The sequence below is a fragment of the Dermacentor albipictus genome, chromosome 4, assembly GCF_038994185.2.
Source record: "Dermacentor albipictus isolate Rhodes 1998 colony chromosome 4, USDA_Dalb.pri_finalv2, whole genome shotgun sequence".
Classification (NCBI taxonomy): domain Eukaryota; kingdom Metazoa; phylum Arthropoda; class Arachnida; order Ixodida; family Ixodidae; genus Dermacentor; species Dermacentor albipictus.
The window spans coordinates 3,391,294-3,412,414 of NC_091824.1; the positions used below are offsets into that span (position 1 = coordinate 3,391,294).

At 48.8% G+C, this 21,121-nt stretch overlaps 1 protein-coding gene across 6 annotated transcripts in view; it reads left to right on the forward strand.

The window, feature by feature from the left end:
• The window catches only part of LOC139059015 (endoplasmic reticulum aminopeptidase 2-like), a 202,543-nt gene that overhangs the window by 37,277 nt on the left and 144,145 nt on the right, over nt 1-21,121 (forward strand). For all 6 annotated transcript variants that reach the window (XM_070536792.1, XM_070536790.1, XM_070536794.1 and 3 more), the window contains exon 5: nt 3,294-3,697. In XM_070536792.1, coding sequence (XP_070392893.1) covers nt 3,294-3,697 — 404 coding nt within the window. The remainder of the gene's footprint in view (nt 1-3,293; nt 3,698-21,121) is intronic.

Sequence of the window (21,121 nt, forward strand, 5' to 3'; positions counted from 1 at the left end):
CCATGCGCAATATGTGAAGGATCGGCAAAAAACCTGGAATATAATTTGTAACCCTGATAACGATAGCGACGGACTTACAGAGCACACTAAATGCTTGCCATTCAAACCCTGTCAAGATACGCGATTTCCCAATATAGAATATAGAATTATCATTCATACCTAAATTTTGAGAAGCATGCTTGATTCTATCACTACATATCATAGCCTTTCCATTTCCAGCAATGTCTCGTGACATGTGGTTGTACGTTTAAGTAGGTCTGGCTTTTCACAATTCTTGCAAAGTGTGGACGCCCCAATACTTGCATGCTGCATGCACAAGAGGAGACTTGCACTTAGTAGTATTGCATGTACTCCTTCGATTTCGCCTTTATTGAAAGTCTTCCCCCCCCCTGTTCACATCCGCACACTGCGTGCCACGTCCCCCACATGGCCTCCCAAGCACTGCACCTTGCTTCACCTCACTCGCTCCGCTTACTCACTCCTCACAACCTTATTTGAATGTGCTTTAAAGAAAACCTTCAAGTTCCCTTCACCTATTCTTTCCTGGTTTGTGTTCTTTGTTTAGTGCACAATATAATGAAACTGAGAGCCATAATTGGAAGATCTGTTTGCATGTAAGAGTGGCATCACAAGACGTCTCTGCGTGACAAGCTGGGTATCACAGCCACTTCTAGTGTTCAACTAGCTATTATCAAGCTCGTTCACAATTAGGAGAGACCTGATATGAGGGTGACCGAAAGTAAATTGAGTTTTTTTTATGTGCTGTTATGGTATTCCCATGTAAAGAATCCCCACATTATTTTCTGCTGCTTAAGATACTCTTGCTTGATCTTTACTTGAAGTTTCACGGATAAGTTTGCAATTTCTGCAAATTTCTATTTCCTTTTTTGCTTAATTTCGTGCATTCAGTTTCAAGCATTCAGTTTCATTTCAATACAAAGAGTTCCAAATAAACACTTTAGCAATCCCCATTTATGTCTTGTATGCTTGTGTAGCAAAAACTGCATGGAGTCACAAATCTATGCAATGTGGCTTACTCAAAAGTATTAAGTGAATGTGTGAAGGGTATATGATTAACTTGAGAAAGGATCTCCCAATCAGGCTACTGTTTTTGGGCAACATGCTAGACATGCACAGGCTCTTCGTTTCCAACAATGTATTCTGAGCAGGCTTGCTACGTACAGTGCCGCTATGTAAAAAAGGGCCTTCTCTCCGCCCGACTACGGCACTCTTCCCAATAATCTAGTACACTATGTTTTCTTGTTTGAATACAATGAAAATAGTTTGCTCACTGTTAAAAACAAGTGTCTCATTTTTAAGCCGTCAGGCGCAGTGTTGCTCTAGTTGCTGAAGAGGATCATAAAGTACTTCTGTTTTTGTAACTTGATGCAACATAAAACCTCATTTAAACGGTGCGAGAAGATGAATACATTGAAGACAGTGGGCAGTGTACAGATGGTACCAGTGCTGCACTATCAGCTTTCAATCCATGGTAGCTCTGAGCTTTAGCTAATAGTGCAGTGCTGATCCAGTGTGGCACGCTTACTGTCTTTATCTCTTTATGCTGCTTGAATTTTGAGAAATGTTTGAGAAATGTGAGTCATAGCTCACATGGTCCTTGGTAGCCTTCAATACTGCCTAGAGGGAAGTCTGGCACCACCATCTATGTTAGATTCCTGAAGGGTGGTAAACTTGCAAAAGCATGTTATGGAAACAGGTAAAACCAAGCACTGTCCTGTTTCTTTGCTTATGTAACACACTTTTACAAGTTGACTATGGTTTGCAAACTTGTCCTAGTTAACACCGTGTTGTTCAAAGGGTGATTGGATACCATGGGAATGTCGGGGTGTGGTCAGTTGGATTGAGTGTTTCTTGGTTTATGGAATAACCATAGCTGTACAAATGAAGATTTCTTGGAAGGAAATAACAAGTCCTGGCTATCATGTAATACATCCTGTCTTAATGTTTACCTGCACATAGTGTTACCGGTAAGTGAATAAAGTGAAATATGCAATTAAAACTGATGAGCAGTGAGCATACACCCAATTTTTCCTCCAAAATTTAGTGAGCTGCCAGAACTGTTCATATTTGAAACAACTGTGTAAGCTAGCTTGAGTGCTTATGCTTTAACAAAAGCTATTCTTAGGTAATATAATACAAAAAAATTGAAGCATGTCACAATCTGTTCTAGTACAGACTTAGCAAGGCTTAGGATTAAGGATTGACGGCAAATATCTCGGTAACCTTCGGATTGCAGGTGACATTGTTCTATGCAGAAACACTTCAGATGCGTTACAACAAATGATTGAGGACCTTAACAGAGAGAGTACGAGTGGGGTTTCAGATTAATATGCAGAAGACAAAGATAATGATCAATACCCGGGCAAGGGAACAAGAGTTCAGGATCGCCAATCAGCCTCTAGAGCCTGTGAAGGAGTATGTTTACCTAGGTCAATTAATCACAGGGAACTGTGATCATGGAAAGGAACTTCACAGAAGAATAAAGATGGGTTGGAGCACATTCGGCAGACATTGTCAGCTCCTGACTGGAAGCTTACTATTATCATTGAAAAGGAAAGGTTACAGTCAGTGCATTTTACCGGTGCTGACATATGGGGCAGTGACTTGGAGACTGACAAAGAAGCTTGAGAGAAAGTTAAGGACTGTGCAAAGAGCGATGGAACGAAGAATGCTAGGCATAACATTAAGAGACGGAAAGAGAGCGGTTTGGATCAAGAGCAAACGAGTATAGCCAATATTCTAATTGACATCAAGAGAAAAAAATATGGAGCTGGGCAGGTCAGGTAATGTGTAGGTTAGATAACCGTTGGACCATTATGGCTACAGAATGGGTAGCAAGAGAAAAGAAGCACAGTCAGGGATGGGAGAAGATAGGGGGGGGGGGATGAAATTAGGAAATTCGCTGGCGTTAGTTGGAATCGGTTGGCGCAAGACAGGTGTTACTGGAAATCGCAGGGAGAGGCCTTTGCCCTGCAGTGGACATAAAATAGGCTGATGATGATGATGAATCAAGTGTGATAGATTGAAGGTGTCCCAACTCTCTGAGAAGGACACCACCCCTGACTTGTTGTGCATGCTATGGTGCTTGCTGCCTGTTCTCAGTAAGCACTTCTGAGAGACACTGTGGCCTGAGCTATGTAAAGGTATTTAGCTGATCTATTTGGCTCACACTTTCTCAGTGGGCACTTGTCGTTGCAAACACAGGATGAAAGAAGGCAATAGCAGTCTTTCCTTCTCTTGCGGGAAGTGCTAATGCACCCTTTTGTTGGCAGACCTGGTTGGTGTGCCTGACTTCGGTCCCGGGGCCATGGAGAACTGGGGTCTGGTCACATTCCGCATGAGCTCGCTGCTGTACGACGAGGCAGTGACACCCGTGCGCAGCCAGGAGCGTGTTGCTTCCACGGTGGTGCACGAGATCGCCCACCAGTGGTTTGGCAACCTGGTGACCATGCGCTGGTGGGATGACCTGTGGCTCAATGAGGGGCTGGCCACCTTCCTCGAGGTGGTCTGCCTCCAGCAGCTGCAGCCCGAGTGGCGGCTCGCAGAGCTCTTCCCTTATTCGACCACCCAGCCTGCGCTGGAGCTGGACAGCCTGGACACCAGCCACCCAGTGTCAGCTAGCGTGCGTGACCCAGCCAACATTGATGCCCTCTTCGACACCATCTCCTACAACAAGGCATGACTCTTCTATTGCTTTTTGTTTTTCAGCTTCTGCCTATAGGGTAAAGGTGGGTTTATAGGCCACCATATATATTTATTTATGCATACTTTGCCTCATTCTAGGCATTTCACACAGTAGGTAGGTTGCTGTCTCGCCTAGTTTCGGGCCCTTTGAATAAAATGAAATTCGTGGCTGACTTCTAGCACTACAGCCCAATGCTCTAACCATTGGGTCATGATTGTGTACACATTTCTTTCTTTATTTATTTATTTATTCGTCTATTTGAAGTACTCTCAATGCCATTGCAGCATTACAGAGAGGTGTCGTACAGTTGTAGTGTACATTGTTGCATATGTAATAGCCCTGTCAATTGGGCAAGTTAAGTGCACTTCGGGACCTTGAGCAGCATTTTAGGCTACGCGGTGCTAAACATAAAAGCAGAGTGCGCTCACAGTAAACAAAAAAAAAAAAGCGGCAGCCTAGGAGCATTTTTAAAGATGTAGATTAAAAAGAAAAACTTCTAAAAAGTTATTCTTTTACATTGTATTATAGATGAAAACAACTACAATGTATATTTTCTCAACAAAAAATGCTAAGTTTTTTATTATAAGAGTGCTGCAAGTCAATGCTGGCCAAGACGAATATCTAGCCAATCCAGAATAGTATGTGGCGCTATTCTGGCGATTCCGCCACTTTCTTCGATGCGTGTCGTAGACGCGACGCGAATAAAATGGTGCTGATGGCCCCATTTTGCTTTCGTAACGTGGTGCCAACTTGACGTTTTGCCTAAGAAACTGAAATGAAGGTGCTGAACGTAAGGTTATCGGTAAGGCAAAACAGTTTTCCTCCGCTGTAAAAATAAAGCAGCCAGCTCAAAGCGCATGATTATTCCGTCGAAAACACTTCTCGCTTACGTCGTCTGCTGCGTACAAGCCGTCGTCTGCTTCATATGGTAAGATGCGTGTCCCCGGGAAATGGAATGAGCCGTCATATGTTGGTGCCAACGTGCTTGTTTTCTACCTTGAGACAATATACGCGACCTACCAGTGGTGATGCGTGCGCGTTCTAGGTCACATTATCGCTATCTCGTGAAATGCAAGTGACTCAGCCCGACTTGGCTAGCTGAGGAATGACCGAATATCACCGATAGCTTTGCGTGCTCAGAGATATCCACTAGCGTGACGCAAGCACCGGCGCTGCCATCTCTTGTTCACTTCGCTGGTTACTCACACCGCGGGAGGAAACTTCAAGGTCGTGCGGTGCGCCTTGCGTACATTTCTTTTTATAAATTAGAAAGACGCCGTTGTCATAACTTTTGATTGTGCGAAAAGGCGTCAATTTCGATTACAATACAAATGCAGCAGTGAAAAGTGGACAACATTGCCGAAAGTTTGCTATGTTCAATCAATATTATTTCATATAAACGCGTTCTTTTAAAAAATGATGGCCCCAAACACAAATGCCAACACCACCCGAGAGCGATGCAAATACTATGAGCAAGCGTTAGGAACACAAGATTTTGATGGTGCCAAACGACTGGGAAAATATGGCAATATGCATTCCTCTCGGCTGCCGTTGCATATGGCTGCTCATTAGCATAATCCGCGCGGCTTGTCGCACCACAAATTATGGCGGAAAATCTCAGCAATGGCGGCCCAGCACAATGTCACGCATCGTCAAAATGATGTTTACGAAACAGCCCTTCCTCTGACGCTCCTCACGAAAGATTCCTTCAGCCAATCAGCAAGCAGGCATGGCAGCTATCTTGGATTGCCACCACATATTCGCGAAATTGCAGATGCATTGCAGTGGCTTCTGTACGCTACCGCTCACTTTCTTTTTGAAGCGCTAACGTCGCAATATAGCCGCCGAGGACCAAAAAAATGTATTAGTCTATAAAAGTTGCAGCTCCACATCACATTTCATCATCTTGATGAAAACCCAAAATTGCATATCGCAAAACTTACGTTTCCCAGCACAAATTTCAAGGCACGTGAGCTCGCCACAGCCAATGAGAGAGTCAACATGGCGGATAATGGCGGCCGTGCAGCCGCCATGCGTGTCGAGAATAGTGCCCATGGTGGCGTGCGACAAGACTGCATTTGATCCTGCTAAAACAGAATACTGTATGAGCGAGTTCTGTTCTGATTATTTTGTTAAAAGCTGTTCAAGTTCTAAAATGAACTTGTGTCCTTTGTTTATGCATTATATTTTGTACCATTCAAGCCGCTGGCGGCGAGGCTATGCACTCAGCCAGAAAAGTGCGTTCCGTGAACGCACTCCGACCGGTGTGCACTCTTCGCCAATTACACTAGACTTGTGACATTTAAATTTGGCAAAGTTCACTTAAACTGAGTAACACTCTCAGTAAGTGCACTTAACTTGCCAGCTTGACAGGGGTGTAAGTCTTCAATGCAGATTGTGGGGTCTGATGTGGGATATCTCACACCGTACTCTTGGGACAAAGGAACGACAACACAGTAGTACAAACGATCACAAGGGCATTTATTGCACCTTTCATACATCAATGCCTGCTAGCCGAGTTGCTATCCACAAAACATGCCGATGGGCGCGCGACAAATCTAGAAGTCCGACTCACCGCGACCGGAAGCGAGCGAATATGTTCGCCCCATGCTGGATCCCAACGCCTGGTCGTTCGCGTGTATAGTCACGCGAATCGTGGCACGTTCGAAGGCGGCCACGCGAGACGGTCTCGCCGAAGCATCGGTCGGCGCGCGGGTCGGCACGTCGGACCCGCTCGCTTCCCGAACCCAAAGAGAGCAAGCGCCTTCCTTTCGGCGCCCAAGTAACCTCGCGGCGTTAGCCACGCAACACTCGCGCCATCTCTCGGACTGCGCCTGTACCATTCCGACCGCCGCATGTGCGGCGAAGCCGCACTACAGGAGACGCGCTATGCGGGAAAAACATCATGGGAGGCGCGAGGGTCGCGCATCCCCACAAGATTGATCTGGGTTGCTGGTGATGGAAGCAGGAAGGTGATTCCATTCCGATGACGTCTTTGGCATGAATGAATGGAAGTACAAGTGGTGTAGCAGCTCAGCACTTGAACTTTAAAACGATGATCGATACGTTATGAGATGTAAGATGGTGCAGTAAACAGAGCATTCTTGCCTCAAGAGACAAAATGAGCACTGACGACGAGGGATCCCAGATTGATTATGCGTATTCTAGTTTGAATTTAACTAATGTTTTGGAGAGCATTAGTTTTAGTGAGATAGGACTGAAGAAAAGTTATGATTTAAAAAACCAAGCATGGAGTTTACATTGTTAACTATGCAATGAATATGCTCATGCAATGGTAAGTTATTAGAAATGTGCTCACCAAGATATTTCTGGGAGTGGAGGGAAACTGATTTTGAGTGATTAAGAGAGTACGAGAACAAATGTTTAGGAATACTGCTGCATGAAATCCTCATTATTCTGTATTTATTAATACACACTGGCAGCAAGCTGCACTTGCAATTGGAAAGAACTTCAAGCCAGCAAAGATCCAAGAGAATGCAGTACAAGCCAAGGCCACGTTGCTGTGCAAAGACCTTGAACTTTTAAGACTGTCTAGAGCAGTTAATGATACAAGCCTGGGTGTGCTGTCAGTGTTTTTTAGCGTGAAAACACGCAAGCCAGAGACGCCATTCCAGTGTATTGTTAGTGAACGAGATCCAACTTGCAACAACTTGTAAGCCGGCTTCCTTTAAAGCAACTAAAATCGCTTATGCTGGAAGATCCGTTTGTTGCAAAAAATTTGGATGACGTCGCGCAGTTCTTCCTAGGTTTCCAAAGGGGTGGGTGTGCGTTCTCGGTAGATATAGCAGATTAATTTTATTCGGTACCGCAAGCAGACTTATTTATCATTATGGAAACCTGCATTGAAGAGAACAGTGTTTGTGCCTTTGAGCGGGTTGCAGGTATTTCCGTTGATAATATTACGACCTTACTAGAATTTTATCTGTGTTCGACATTTGTGATGTACAAACAGCAGGTTTGCATTCGGTGGAACGGGATCTACCGTATTTACTCCAATCTAATGTGCACCTTTTTTCTGATAAAACGGGTCCAAACATTGCACACGTGCTAGAATCGAGTACGACCCTAAATCCGCGTTATGATAATGCTATCGGCATTTGAAAAATGACCACCTAGTACGCACTTCTAGCCTAGGTGCCGTAGGTTCCTCCATGTGCATACCTCCATGTTGTACGTGTAACCAGGCGCTGGTGTAACCTAGTCTACCGCCACGAGACGTTCATTTGAGGGATCGCCAGCCGTTTGTATGCAGGCGCGAGTAAGAGCGGGCGCTAGAGGGAAAATCTGGTGGCTTTTGCTACTTGAATGTATGACTCTGCCTAGGCACTATGGAAGAAGTTTCTTAGCACGTGTGGTGGGCGTTTGTCCCAGGCATGCCGGCATTACGGAGTGGGGTCGAGTTTGTTTACACTCGGGCACTGGCTGCCGGCGTGGTAAAATAGGTGAAGCAGCACGGACACTGACGCCCGACTTGGCGACCGCTGTGTCAGACAGAGTGTCCCGCACCTGCGGCGCTTGTGCTAAGTGAGTCGTGGCGGATCATAGCTTTCTCACGCCTTACGGCGATGTACCTTTTAAATAACATCACACATGTTTCTGTGGGAGCAGTAGGGACCATAGTAGAGCCCGGGCCACATATATTGAAAATCTAGAAGGCAGAGCACCGTAGCAACCGCGGTTGACCGCAAGTGGCTGAAAGGCCGCCGGTGACAATGACTGACTCTGCACCAGTGCCGCAGGTGTGAGAAAGTCTGTCCGACGTACCTTCAGAGGCAAAGTTCTGACTGGTGCTGCAGAAGTCACGGGGCGTGGCAGTGCTGAACCTATAGTGTCACAAGTTGGCGGCTGGCAAGACTGCTGCTCTGTTGGATATTGCTAAAGCCTTGGTGAAAAAGGCACCAGGTAGCATTATAGAGACATCAAAGGTCCTTATAGAAATGACCTCTAAGTTTGTCGAAGCTATGGATGAAATGAAAAAATAAATTAGGAAGATTGATTCAACCAATAAATAAAGGTTGGGCTCACATCCGTCGGGACATCAATTGGGTTTACGAATGAAAGCTGTAGTGTCGTGCCTTCACAACAGATGGTACTGCCGACGTGACGCAGGTCACATGCGATTGATGGTGCCTCAGCACTTTTATATAAGTTATGTTCACCGGAATAAAGGTTGTTATCGGCATGGAACCGGCAGTAGTGTAGCCTCCGTGTCGCTGGGCTAGCGTCCCGACAATTTGGCGAAGAGTATGTTTTCCACTGGGGTTTCGCCACCGCCCCCATTCATCGACACCCCTGGCACACCGGCTGTACCATGGCCCCGCTGGATACGCCTATTTGAGACATTTTACTGGCGTCCAGAGCGACCGAATTCTCCGCCGCCGAGCTCTTTTGCTGCACTGTCTGGGGACCGAAGGACAGCGAATTTTCGACGCGCTTCCGCCGAGTACGCTGCAAACCAAGATAGAGCAACCGAGCGCCGCAGCTGCTGCCACGCTCACGTCACATGCAGCCACCGTCATGGAAACCGCCACAACTGCCGGGACGCAGATGCTGCCGCACGACACAACCGCAGAAGCCCCACGCTTACCCAATGAGTACGACAGGGCCCTCGAGATGCTAACAAGGCATTTCGCCATACCTTGCAACATTCGCCTTCAACGCCATCGATTTCATGAGTGTCACCAACTGCAGGGGCAACCTGTCACAGACTTCGCTATCGCACTTCGCGAGTTGGCAGCTCTTCGCGATTTCGCCACTCAAGCCGACGAACACACGTGTGAGCAGTTTCTAGCTGGTGTCACGTGCCCGCAGCTCCGGGAGAGATTGCTACTCGAGGGTGACAAACTGACGTTTGATCATCCTGTCCAGACAGCACTTCTGCGTGAGCAGACGCAACGTGAATCCGAGGCCTTCACCAGTCCAGTGCACCGAAATCAACAGCAGTTACGGGACAATCTAACCGGACAGGGCCGACAAGAGGAACACCCCGATAATGGCACATGCTCCCCGAGTCACCACCGCTTCAGCTCACGCACGCATACCGCATCCGCGCCTGATCTGAATGCCACCGCCGCCATTCCCCTGGGCACCAGAACTGCAACTGTCTGCGAAAACTGTGGCGCTGCAAGTTGCTTGCCATCAGCATGTCCTGGTCGTGGTTGCACATGCTTTCATGCTTTGCCTGGGGACGCCGCAGTCACTTTCGGAGAGCTTGTCGATGCTCCTGCTGCACACGAGAATGGCACTCTGCCAAGGTCCACGAAATCACACCGGAAGAAGATGCTGCAAGTGTCAATAGAATTTTGGGGGTCCGGACGGAAAAGCACACCAGCGTCTACATCGATGTCAAGGTAGCGCCAGTTATCGCGACGACGCACACGCATGCCATGACATTCCTGGTTGACAAAGGCTTGGCCGTGTCCATTATGGGGGAGCATCTATTCCAAAGCCTGTTTAGCCACGAAGCACAGCTGACAAGTTCCCACCTCACGCTGCTGGACTTCTCACCCAGGGAAATTCCTGTTCTCTGCGTATTTCACGCTCAAGTCTGGTAAAATCGAGGGTTCGATGGAAGCCGGTCTGGTCAGGATGAAGCATAAAGTAATGAAACGATGGACACCGACCAACAGAAGTGCTAAAAAATGAATAAATCTAAAAGACGTTTTGGCTTCGCTACGGAAGCCTTGTTCACAATGGGATGACGGAATGTTCATAGAAGCTTATGCATACTTCAGAATGTGACGTAAGCAGCACGTGTATGACGGGGGGACGGTTCCCTCATTTCGATTGAGCCTGTGACGTGTTTTTTGTATCTACAGCGATTCCAGATACAGCCACGATTTCAGGTTTCTTTCTTGGCCGATAACTCTCGAGCGATCCCAGTCAATCTTGTGGTCCATTGCATCCGTGTGCTGAGCAAGGGCGTTCGAAACTGTACGTTTCTTTTCGACATCCTTCTGATGCTGCCTCAGTCTCCGTTTGAAGTTGCCCCATTCACCTATGTACGCGTAGTCACAATCTGCGCAGGGTATCTTATAGACCACGCCAGGAAACGATTCTCTCGGAAGCCTGTCCTTACCGCCTACGAGTGCTTGCCACGGGCACATGCGCCACCTCAACGTCATAACTGCGTAGAATGCGAGAGAAGGTTTCGCTTATCCCTGGAGCATCAGGTATGGCAGCACGCTTTCTTGGTTGGGGATTATCCGTACAAGCTGGATTGGACAGACGGCGTTCCACAGCACTCAAAAAGGATGTGGGATAGCCACTTGCCGAGAGATCACATCGCACGTGGTCCAAGTCAGTGGAACGACTTTCTGCTGTGGTGCAAATGCAGTTCATACGGTTGAGCACTGAGGCAGCACCTGACCTTTTGTGAGCGTCAGGATGAACGGATTGAAAGTTCAGGTAGTGGCCAGTGTGTGTGTCCTTACGGTATACACTGAACGAGAGCCGTCGATCGCGTCTGGTGACAAGTACGTCTAAAGAAGGGAGTCTGCTGTACACCTCTGTCTCAACTGTGAATTGGATGGCCTTTTCCTGACTGTTTAGGTGCGCAGTGAATGAATCCAAAGCGCTACGCCGAATCAGACAAAGACAGTCGTCCACATAGCGCTGAAAAACGTTTGGCCTAGGACTGAAGGACGTGCAACATAAGGTCACAATGAAAAACTTGGTCACACCGGTCTCGCAGAAGCTAAGGCCCCTACCATTCTCTGTCCGCCAGTCGGTCTCCGTCGAGATCAAGAAGCTACTTGCAGCAGATGTTATTGAGAGAATTAACGCCTCTGAGTGGGTCTCTCCAATTGTAGCAGCTCGCAAGGCAGACAGTAGCACTTGACTGTGCGTCGATCTACGAGAGCCTAACACAGCTGTAGTAGCAGACAGCTTTCCATTGCCTCAGACGGAGGAACTGCTCCATGCCCGCAACAAAGCACGCTGCTTTTCCAAGGTGGATCTGGCGTCGGCCTACTATCAAGTTGTGCTCCACCCAGAAAGCAGAACCCTAACTGCGTTCATTACGCATGAGGGCTTTTTCAGGTTCAAGAGGATTTGCTTGGGGCTGGCGTCAGCACCGGCTGCAAAGGGGTCTTGTGCTACTTGGACGACATAATCATTTTGGGGAAGACTGAGAGCAAACACACACGGAACCTGAAGCAAGTCCTTGAACGAATAGCGGTAGCTGGGCTCAAGCTTTACGAGAAATGCGTATTTAAAACATCGGAGCTGTCTTTCTTAGGACATCGGGTCAGCGCAGAGGGTATAGCACAGCTCCAGAACAAGGTTGATGCGATCGTTAAGGCTCCTGCGCCTGCAGATGCAGCCACGCTATGCTCTTTTTTAGGGCAAGTTGAATACTATGCCAAGTTTGTCCCGTGACTGGCAGATGAGGTAGAGCCAATGCGCCGTCTACTACTCAAAGATGTAACCTTCGACGGAACTGTTGTAGCTTCGGCAGGGCGGCCGGATGAAAGGATTACGGCATGAGGCCTAAACGGCCGGGGCACGCAGCGCCGCAAGAAAGAGCCGGACTGCTTCTGTCGGGGACCAGACAAAGAATGAATGTTTATTTCTGAGGAAGCAACTTACAGGAGGCAACTTACAGCGTTTGGCGCTGAGTGGCGCCCTGATGTAAAGACCCAAAACTGAAACCAGAAGTTAACACAGGATACCACATCACCTCTCCCTTGAAAGGAAAAATGCTCTACTCGCTCTCCTTGCAACAAAAGTAAGTCACGAGTCAAAGAACACATGTTAGCACTGTAATACACATGATTAGTGATGACATCTTTACAAAATGGAAAATGATATCTTTGGCTTCCCCATTAAAAAAAACGCACGACATGAAAACTGAATATGAATTATTGCGCTCCAGTTCTGCAGTTTCAGTACCCGTCTTGGGAGGACGATGAGATGCAGCGTTGCACACACAGATAACACATAAAAAATTCACGAAGTACAGAAGTATGCAGTAACAAACATCTGTGTGCCCCCTGGGACAGCACTGATGGGTGGCTCATTCGCCCTGAGCCTGACTCGAGACAGTCTCTGTGGCTGTCGTGGATTGGGCATTGTGTGTAAAAGCACTTTACACTCCATAGTCCCCCTCCCCCCCCCGTAAGAACGCTAACGACTTTTAATGTTAAAAACTTTTCGGCATGAAAGACAAATTAGTATGATTGCTACTACCGTAGTGAAAATGTGCATACATGTTTATGCTGCAAGAAACGTAACATACAAGAAATGCACGGTATCCCTTTTGCGGGGATGCTAAGAAATGAAGAAAAGTGTTCCTACAACTAGGATCCACTGATAAATCTGCAGTATAGCAGTAAGTACAGCGTGCGTATAGCACTGTTTATGCTGCCAGAAATCCCCCCATTTGAAGGATACTACATATGTCCTATTCACCTAACGAACATGAAAGGAAATACTTTTGGCGTTAAGAGCCGAATTCGCATGGGAGTGTTGAAACATCTGTGGACAGTAACCCTAGGCAACAAGATACTTGGAAACATAATCCTTAAAACTTCCAGAGGTTGTCTATGGCGTGTAGACCTACGGAGGACTGGTTCAGGTTGTAGAGGAGGAACAGCAGAAGTGTTACTCGTACCGGGACTGAAAGGTGGGTCAGAGACCTGAATGCCTTCAGGGGCAGTGTCTTGGGGAGAAGTGTTGCACGGACGTTCAGGAGACTTTTCTGCACGGGGTGAAGCCAGTGGTGGTGGTGAGAAAGGTGGTTGCAAAGAAGGGGTTGCAGCAGGAAAATGAGTACCAGTAGGAACTGGAAGAAAAGGTGGAAAACTATCGTCAAAGGATGTCCCGTCATTGTTCATTTGTTTCACCCTGACGTACCGAGTACTTCACCAGTTTAGACGCGTTCCAACGCTTGCCATTTTCAAGCTGGAAAGTACTTCGACTTACTTTGCGGTAAATATTAAACGGACCGGAGTATTTAGGACCAGATTTCCGTGAAGTACGTACCCTAACCAGATCGCCTTGCTGAAACTGAGGACATTTAGTTGCGCGACGACGATCCACATACTTTTTCAGGGTGTTTACCAACCGGGAAAACTGGGAATTCTCAGGGAATTTGTATAGTCTGGAAAAACTCAGGGAGAACTCAGGGAATTTGTGCCTTTCTCAGGGAAAATTAGCTGTAATATTATTGAAAGGGAACGAAAGTCGCTATAATGCTGGCTCGAGTAACAGACAGGACGCACTTTATACGATTCGTACGAAGCGCATTTTCTCCACAGCCATCGCCGGCCTTTCGCACTGTACTTTCTCGAGAACGTGCCAGGAAAGCGGCAAAAAGCGCAGCGCTTCGAATTTCCAAGCGAGTCGAAATTATGCAGACACTTCCCGGCGCCGCGTAATGCAGAGAACGGGCTGCGCAAGGCGCGCAATCAAGTTTTTCGACGGTCGTTGGCGTCCCCCCCCCCCCCTTCACTTGTTGTTTCCCAGACGAGAAAGCTCCAGCGAGGTGGCAGAAAGCGTTGCGAGAGAGACTATAAACTCGCGGACAACTTTCTGTGGCTATGAAGGGAAAGCTACGGGGGCGGAGCTTCTGCCCATGTATCACCGCGCCAACTAGTCCGTCAGCGCTTGACAGTGCTTTCGGTTGCTCGGCGAAGACACTGAATCGACGCTGCTTCCACGAGCGGCGGTTCCCTTTTGTCCAGACGGGGAAGGGAAAAGCCGCAAAATAAGTAACCTTTTACGTTCAGTGGTGTGTTTTGTCTTATTTAACTGTTTCTAATAAGGTGTGTGTTTTCTCTTTCCCAGCTTAAACGAACATGGATGAAAACGCAAGACTCTTCAGAAGCGCTCACTTGCGCGCGCTTTGCCACCGTAGCTTTCCCTGCAGAGCCACAGAAAGTTGTCGCTACGCCTCCGCTTTCCAGTACGAGTCTTAAATGAACTTTTCCTGCGCAATGCTTTGATGGAAGCGTCCACTTCTACCTCGAGGGGTGGCACGCGCGGGACGCAGGCACCAAAGCAGAGGGCGACTATTAGCGGCGAGAATCAGGAGTGGCGCCCTCTCGCGAGTGACATCACGGCCAGGACGCCGCTCGCTTCGGCTCGCTCGGCTGCCGCGCGCGCTCGTTCCCTTCGTGTATGCTTGGGGTATGGGTGGCTCGAGCCGTACGTATTGAAGAACACGCCGGCTTCTTTCAGCTGCCATACCTTAACCACAGTTTCTTCTTCAAAAGCGTGTGAGTCGAGAAACTTTGCGGCTGGGATATCGCAAGCTAAGTAGCGTTAAAGGGGTCTGCTAGGTTTTGCAATGCATATATGCGCCGTGTCTATCGGTAAATTTTGACTAAAAAAAGAATATCTGCAAATTCAACGTGCGAAGTTGTGTATGATGCTTCGCTAAACACTTAACATTCCTTTAGTATTTAGCTATGAGAGGCATTGCATTTTACATGGAAGAAAAATTTGGTAATTGGCGTCAAAATGTTATGCGATGTTAGAAAGACACTGCCCAGCGAAGCTGTCATCATGATTCCTATTACTCTGGTGTGTTGTTCTATTCAAATATGGCCATTCATTAATGCGTAAAAAAATAGTTAGGCGCGCATTTCTTATGAAAAAGTTTGCTGCTACTTTCATCCCCCCTCTGAAACAGGCCTCCAAAAAACGAATTGCTCATGGCTGCTAACACGACGGCGCGTCATGTAGAGTATTTACATAGTTAATTCACAAACACCATAGTAGCAATCACCTGAGAGAAAAGTTTCGTTGTTAAGACCGAGAGCCACTCAATTGAAAGTGACGAAATGTTTCATAGTGGCCCTCAGTAGCCTTTATCGAGTTTATGGCACACCCCTGATCACGTAACGGTAGCAATCGACTGTCCGTATGGCAAGGCACACTATGTTCGCGAAACCCATCAGTCACTACAACTTCGAATTAAAACCATAAAGCATTTTTTAAAGCGCCAACTGGAATGGCTAAAGTATTCTCGAGCTACTACACCGCAGCTTAGATTGCCTACAAAAGGAAAATTCAAGCACCTTCTGTCTCACCATGTCTCGATCCAGCGTTATTTAATTATACAAACGGATAACTATTCGCTTCGTCGGTACATAAAAGAGAACCTTGCAGGCTAAATGAAGTTTGCTCCAATCCAATCGCAAACATTCATAAAGAAAGCACCACAAGCCTTGCATATACTTTCACTTGATTCCTGACCATCCACCGGGGGAATTTCGATATCTTCAATATGTCCCATACTACTAGTCATTGACGCTTCGACTTCTTTCTGGCTGCAGCTATGCGGTTCAGCAGGCATACTTCACTAAAAAAATTGGGCCGAGCAGCCTGTGTAAGTTCACCAAACAGATTCGTCATGTATATTCCTCAAGCAACAAGCACCAGTAAATTTCTCAAGTGAGTTTGATTTGATTTGATTTATTAATTTCCATTTACACACACGCATTTACAGAGGAGTGGTAAATGGAGATGGATGAGGGAAAAAAGCCGCACAGACGCGGCTTGAGGTAACCTCACCCCCTTAGGTACAATATGGCTGCATGGAGTAACACATCAAGCGCCATATAAATTACATTTATACAGTGGCCATAAAACATTGCAGTTATACAATATATGAAAGGGCAGTGAAATATTTCCACAATAACAATGCAAAACACACTGTGGCATTGAAATAAATAAATGATATACACTTGGTAACATAGACAAAAAAGAGGAACATAACATACATTATTAATCATTAACAAATGCGCTCTAAAGAGGCGAGTTGAACATGTAGCACGGAAAAGGGAATATATTGTTACGTAGGAAGACACCGACGAAAAGCTATTTACAAGTATATTTACAAGGCAATACGCCGCAGTTTACCAAGAGGCAACAGCCCGCGCTAGCTTCCAATTGTCGTCTTCGTCTTCTTCCTGCTCGGCTCTTCGTCATTGGGAATACTACCCCGTAGCACTACCCCCGGCGGCAAAAGCGCCGTCCCGGAGCGACTAAAGGCTGGACTCTGAAGCAGTGTAGTAGCTCTTGAGCCTACTGACGTGCACGACATCACTAGACACCAGAGTAGATGACGAGGTTGAGCTCACAGGAGCAATTTCATAAGTCACAGGCGTCACCTGGCGCAGCACGTGGTAGGGCCCTGTGTATCGCGAAAGGAGCTTTTCGGAAAGTCCAACGTGACGACAGGGCGACAACAGGAGCACGAGTGCACCAGGCAAAAACTGTACGTCACGGTGGCGGGCGTTGTACTGACACTGCTGCGTGGTTTGTGAGTCCGTCAGTCGAGCACAGGCAAGCTGGCGGGCATGATCGGCGAGGGCGATGGCGTCGCGCGCACACTCGGTTGTTGAGGTCGCAGCAGGAGGAAGTACCGTGTCAAGGGGCAAGGTCGGTTCGCGACCGTAGAGTAGATAAAATGGAGAAAATCCGGCGGTGTCGTGCCGGGAAGAATTGTAAGCAAAGGTGACGTAAGGAAGGGCAACGTCCCAGTCGTGGTGGTCCTTCGAAACGTACTTGGACAGCATGTCGGTAAGAGTACGGTTTAAGCGCTCTGTCAGGCCATTGGTTTGAGGATGGTATGAGGTAGTCAGCTTGTGTTGAATAGAGCAGGAACGCACAATGTCGACGATAACTTTCGAGAGGAAGTTACGACCACGGTCAGTAAGCAGCTGTCGCGGGGCGCCATGCACTAAGATAATGTCACGCAAGAGAAAGTCCGCGACGTCAGTGGCGCAACTGGTAGGTAGAGCCCGCGTGATAGCGTATTGGGTGGCGTAATCAGTTGCGACGGCTACCCATTTGTTCCCAGAGGATGACGTGGGAAAGGGACCGAGGAGGTCTAATCCAACACGAAAAAACGGTTCCACAGGGACGGTGATCGGCTGGAGATGACCGGAAGGTAGCACCTGAGGCGTCTTCCGACGCTGGCAGGGATCACAGGCAGCAACATAGCGTCGGACGGAGCGAGCAAGACCAGGCCAATAAAAGCGGCGGCGGACGCGGTTGTACGTGCGGGTTACGCCAAGATGTCCTGCAGTGGGTGCGTCATGCATCTGAAAGAGCACAGTCTGTCGTAGATGTTTTGGCACGACAAGAAGAAGATCAGGGCCATCAGGGAGGAAGCTCCTTCGGTACAGAATGCCGCCCTGGAGGACATATCGGCAAACGGATGCGTCGGTAGGTGTAGAGCGCAGACGCTCGATGAGTACTCGCAGCGATAGGTCTCGGTACTGCTCATCGGCGATGTTAGCGAAGGCAGACACAGAGAAAATGCCGTCGGCGATACTACTGTCGGCATCGTCAGGCTCGTCTACCAGGTAGCGAGACAGGCAGTCAGCGTCCTTGTGTAGTCGGCCAGATTTGTAGGTGACAGAGAACGAATATTCTTGGAGGCGTAAGGCCCAGCGACCAAGTCTTCCTGAAGGGGCTTTCAATGAGCATAACCAACAAAGCGCGTGATGGTCTGTGATAACGGAAAAGGGTCGGCCATATAAGTATGGGCGGAACTTCGCAACCGCCCAAACTAGGGCCAGACACTCACGCTCAGTGATGGAATAGTTGCGCTCTGCGGGCGAGGGGAGCCTGCTGGCGTAAGCGATAACACAGTCGTGGCCACGCTGGCGTTGTGCCAGTACTGCGCCAATTCCGTGACCGCCAGCATCAGTACGGACTTCGGTAGGCGCAGAAGGATCGAAATGGGCCAGAACGGGAGGCGTTGTGGGAAGATCGATGAGAAGCGAGAATGCAGAGGCCTCGTTATCGCCCCACTGGAAAGGGGCGTCTTTTTTCAAAAGCTCGGTTAGTGATCGTGCTATGGCCGCGAAATTTTTGACGAAACGGCGGAAGTATGAGCAAAGGCCGATGAAGCTGCGCACATCCTTGACACACTTCGGAACAGGGAAGTGCGTAACAGCATGGATCTTGCCTGGGTCCGGTTGCACGCCGTTCGCGTCAACGAGATGTCGAAGGACAGTAATCTGGCGACGGCCGAATTGGCACTTCGATGCGTTGAGTTGCAGACCGGCTCGCCGAAAAACGTCCAGGACTGCTGAGAGGCGCTCGAGGTGCGTAGCGAATGTTGGGGAGAATACTATAACGTCGTCCAAGTAGCACAGGCACGTGGACCATTTGAAACCGTGAAGAAGGGAGTCCATCATGCGTTCAAAAGTGGCAGGAGCGTTACATAGGCCGAACGGCATCACCTTGAATTGATAAAGACCGTCGGGTGTTACAAAGGCAGTCTTCTCACGGTCGAGATCGTCCACGGCAATCTGCCAATAGCCAGAGCGAAGGTCAATAGAGGAGAAATAGCGAGCACCGTGGAGGCAGTCAAGGGCGTCATCAATCCGAGGTAGGGGATACACGTCCTTTTTGGTAACCCTGGTAAGGTGCCGATAATCCACGCAAAAGCGCCATGAGCCATCCTTCTTTTTTACCAGCACAACCGGTGACGCCCATGGACTACATGACGGTTCAATAATGTTCTTGGCAAGCATTTTGCGAACTTCGGTGTGAATCACTTGACGCTCAGCTGGTGATACTCGATACGGGCGGCGATGAATAGGAGGGGCATCTCTGGTATTAATGCGATGTTTAACAGCTGTTGTTTGGGCCAAAGAACGATCGTTAAAGTCAAAAATATCTTGGTAGGAAATCAGAACGCGGTAGAGCGCACGAGCGTGCTCGGACGGCATGTCGGGTGCAATCATTTTCTGTAAGTTGGCGATGGTACTACAAGTTGCCGACTGCGATGGTAGAGGAGGATCGGTTGAATTGTCGTCTACTGAAATCGATGCTACAGAGTGATCCTCGAATGAGCAAAATTGGGCCAGAGACATCCCGCGTGGCAGCACTTGTGTCGTCAAGGCAAAATTGACCACTGGCAGGCAGACGCAATTCGCCGTAATAGATAAAATAGTATGAGGTAGTGTGATCCCGTGTGTAAGGAGGACGTCTTGCATAGGATCCGCGATGTAGTGCCCGTCGGGCACTGGTGGGGATGACACGAAGTCAACGTAAGTCAGTGCCGAAGGTGGCAAGCGAACAAAGTCGACGGAACTGAGGCGAGGAAGGTGTTGTTCAGCGGGATCCAGAACAGGCAGGTCGAGGCGGAGAGTACTGGCGGAGCAATCGATTAGAGCAGAATGTGCGGAGAGGAAGTCGAGGCCGAGGATGATGTCGTGGGGACAGCGAGCGATGACTGTGAATAGCACGGTAGTGGAGCGATCGGCGAAAGAGACGCGGGCGGCACACATACCAATTACGGGGGCTGTTCCGCCATCGGTGACACGGACAACAGGCGTCGTGGCGGGCGTGATTATTTTTTTCAGGCGGGTACGAAAGTCCGCGCCCATTACCGACAAATGCGCCCCAGTGTCTATAAGAGCAGATAAAGGAACACCGTCAACTTGCACGTCAAGAAGGTTCAGATGAGTGGGCAACGTCAGTGGAGGATTTGGCGGCAAAGGGAGCAATGCAGCGTCACCTCTAGGTGCTGCATCATTTAGTTTTCCGGCTGGGAGCGGCGTCCGAAGGGAGTCGGCGAAAAGGAGCGACGGGGCTGGGGAGAGCGAGATTGTCGTCGTTGGGGCGAAGGTGAACGAAAATAGGGGCGGTTCGGCGCAGGGGAATCAGAGGCGGCATTATCGAAGCGTGCGGCATAGGGACGAGAAGGGCCACCTGGGGGGCGAGAGTAGGCGGTATAAGTAGACCGGGTCGGGGAACTCCAGCGACTTTGACAGTATCGAGAAATGTGCCCGATGCGACGGCAGTGAAAACAAATGGGCTTGTCGTCAGCAGTGCGCCATTCAGCTGGGTTGCGGAAACGTGGTGGGTAAGAAGATGCGGGACGGGGTGGAATCGAAGAAGCTGGATGGGTATCAGGGCGATGGGCCGAGCAGATGGTGTGAAGGCCCATGTTTCCCAACTCCTGGCGGACAACTGCCTGGATCAGGGAAACCGTGACTGCAGGTGCGTTGGTGGGGCTGGAGTCGAAGGCAGCCGGATAGGCGGCCTCAATCTGACGCCGGACGATCTTGGTAATATCGCCAGTGTTGTTGGGACGAGGAGCGTCGGCACAGGAAGATGTCGCTGGGGTGTTGGGCAAACGGGCAAACTGCTGATCGATACGTCTGCTTTTAGCGAGTTCCAGGCGGCGGCACTCTTTTATAACAGCATCCACCGTCGCGACGTTGTTAAATACGAGCAAGTTGAAGGCGTCATCGGCAATGCCTTTGAGGATGTGGGAGACCTTGTCGGACTCAGTCATGTGTGCGTCGACTTTGCGGCATAGAGCCAAGACGTCCTGAATGTACGTGACGTAGGGCTCCGTTGACGTCTGCACACGACCGGAAAGCGCCTTCTGCGCGGCAAGTTGGTGACCGTAGGGGTTGC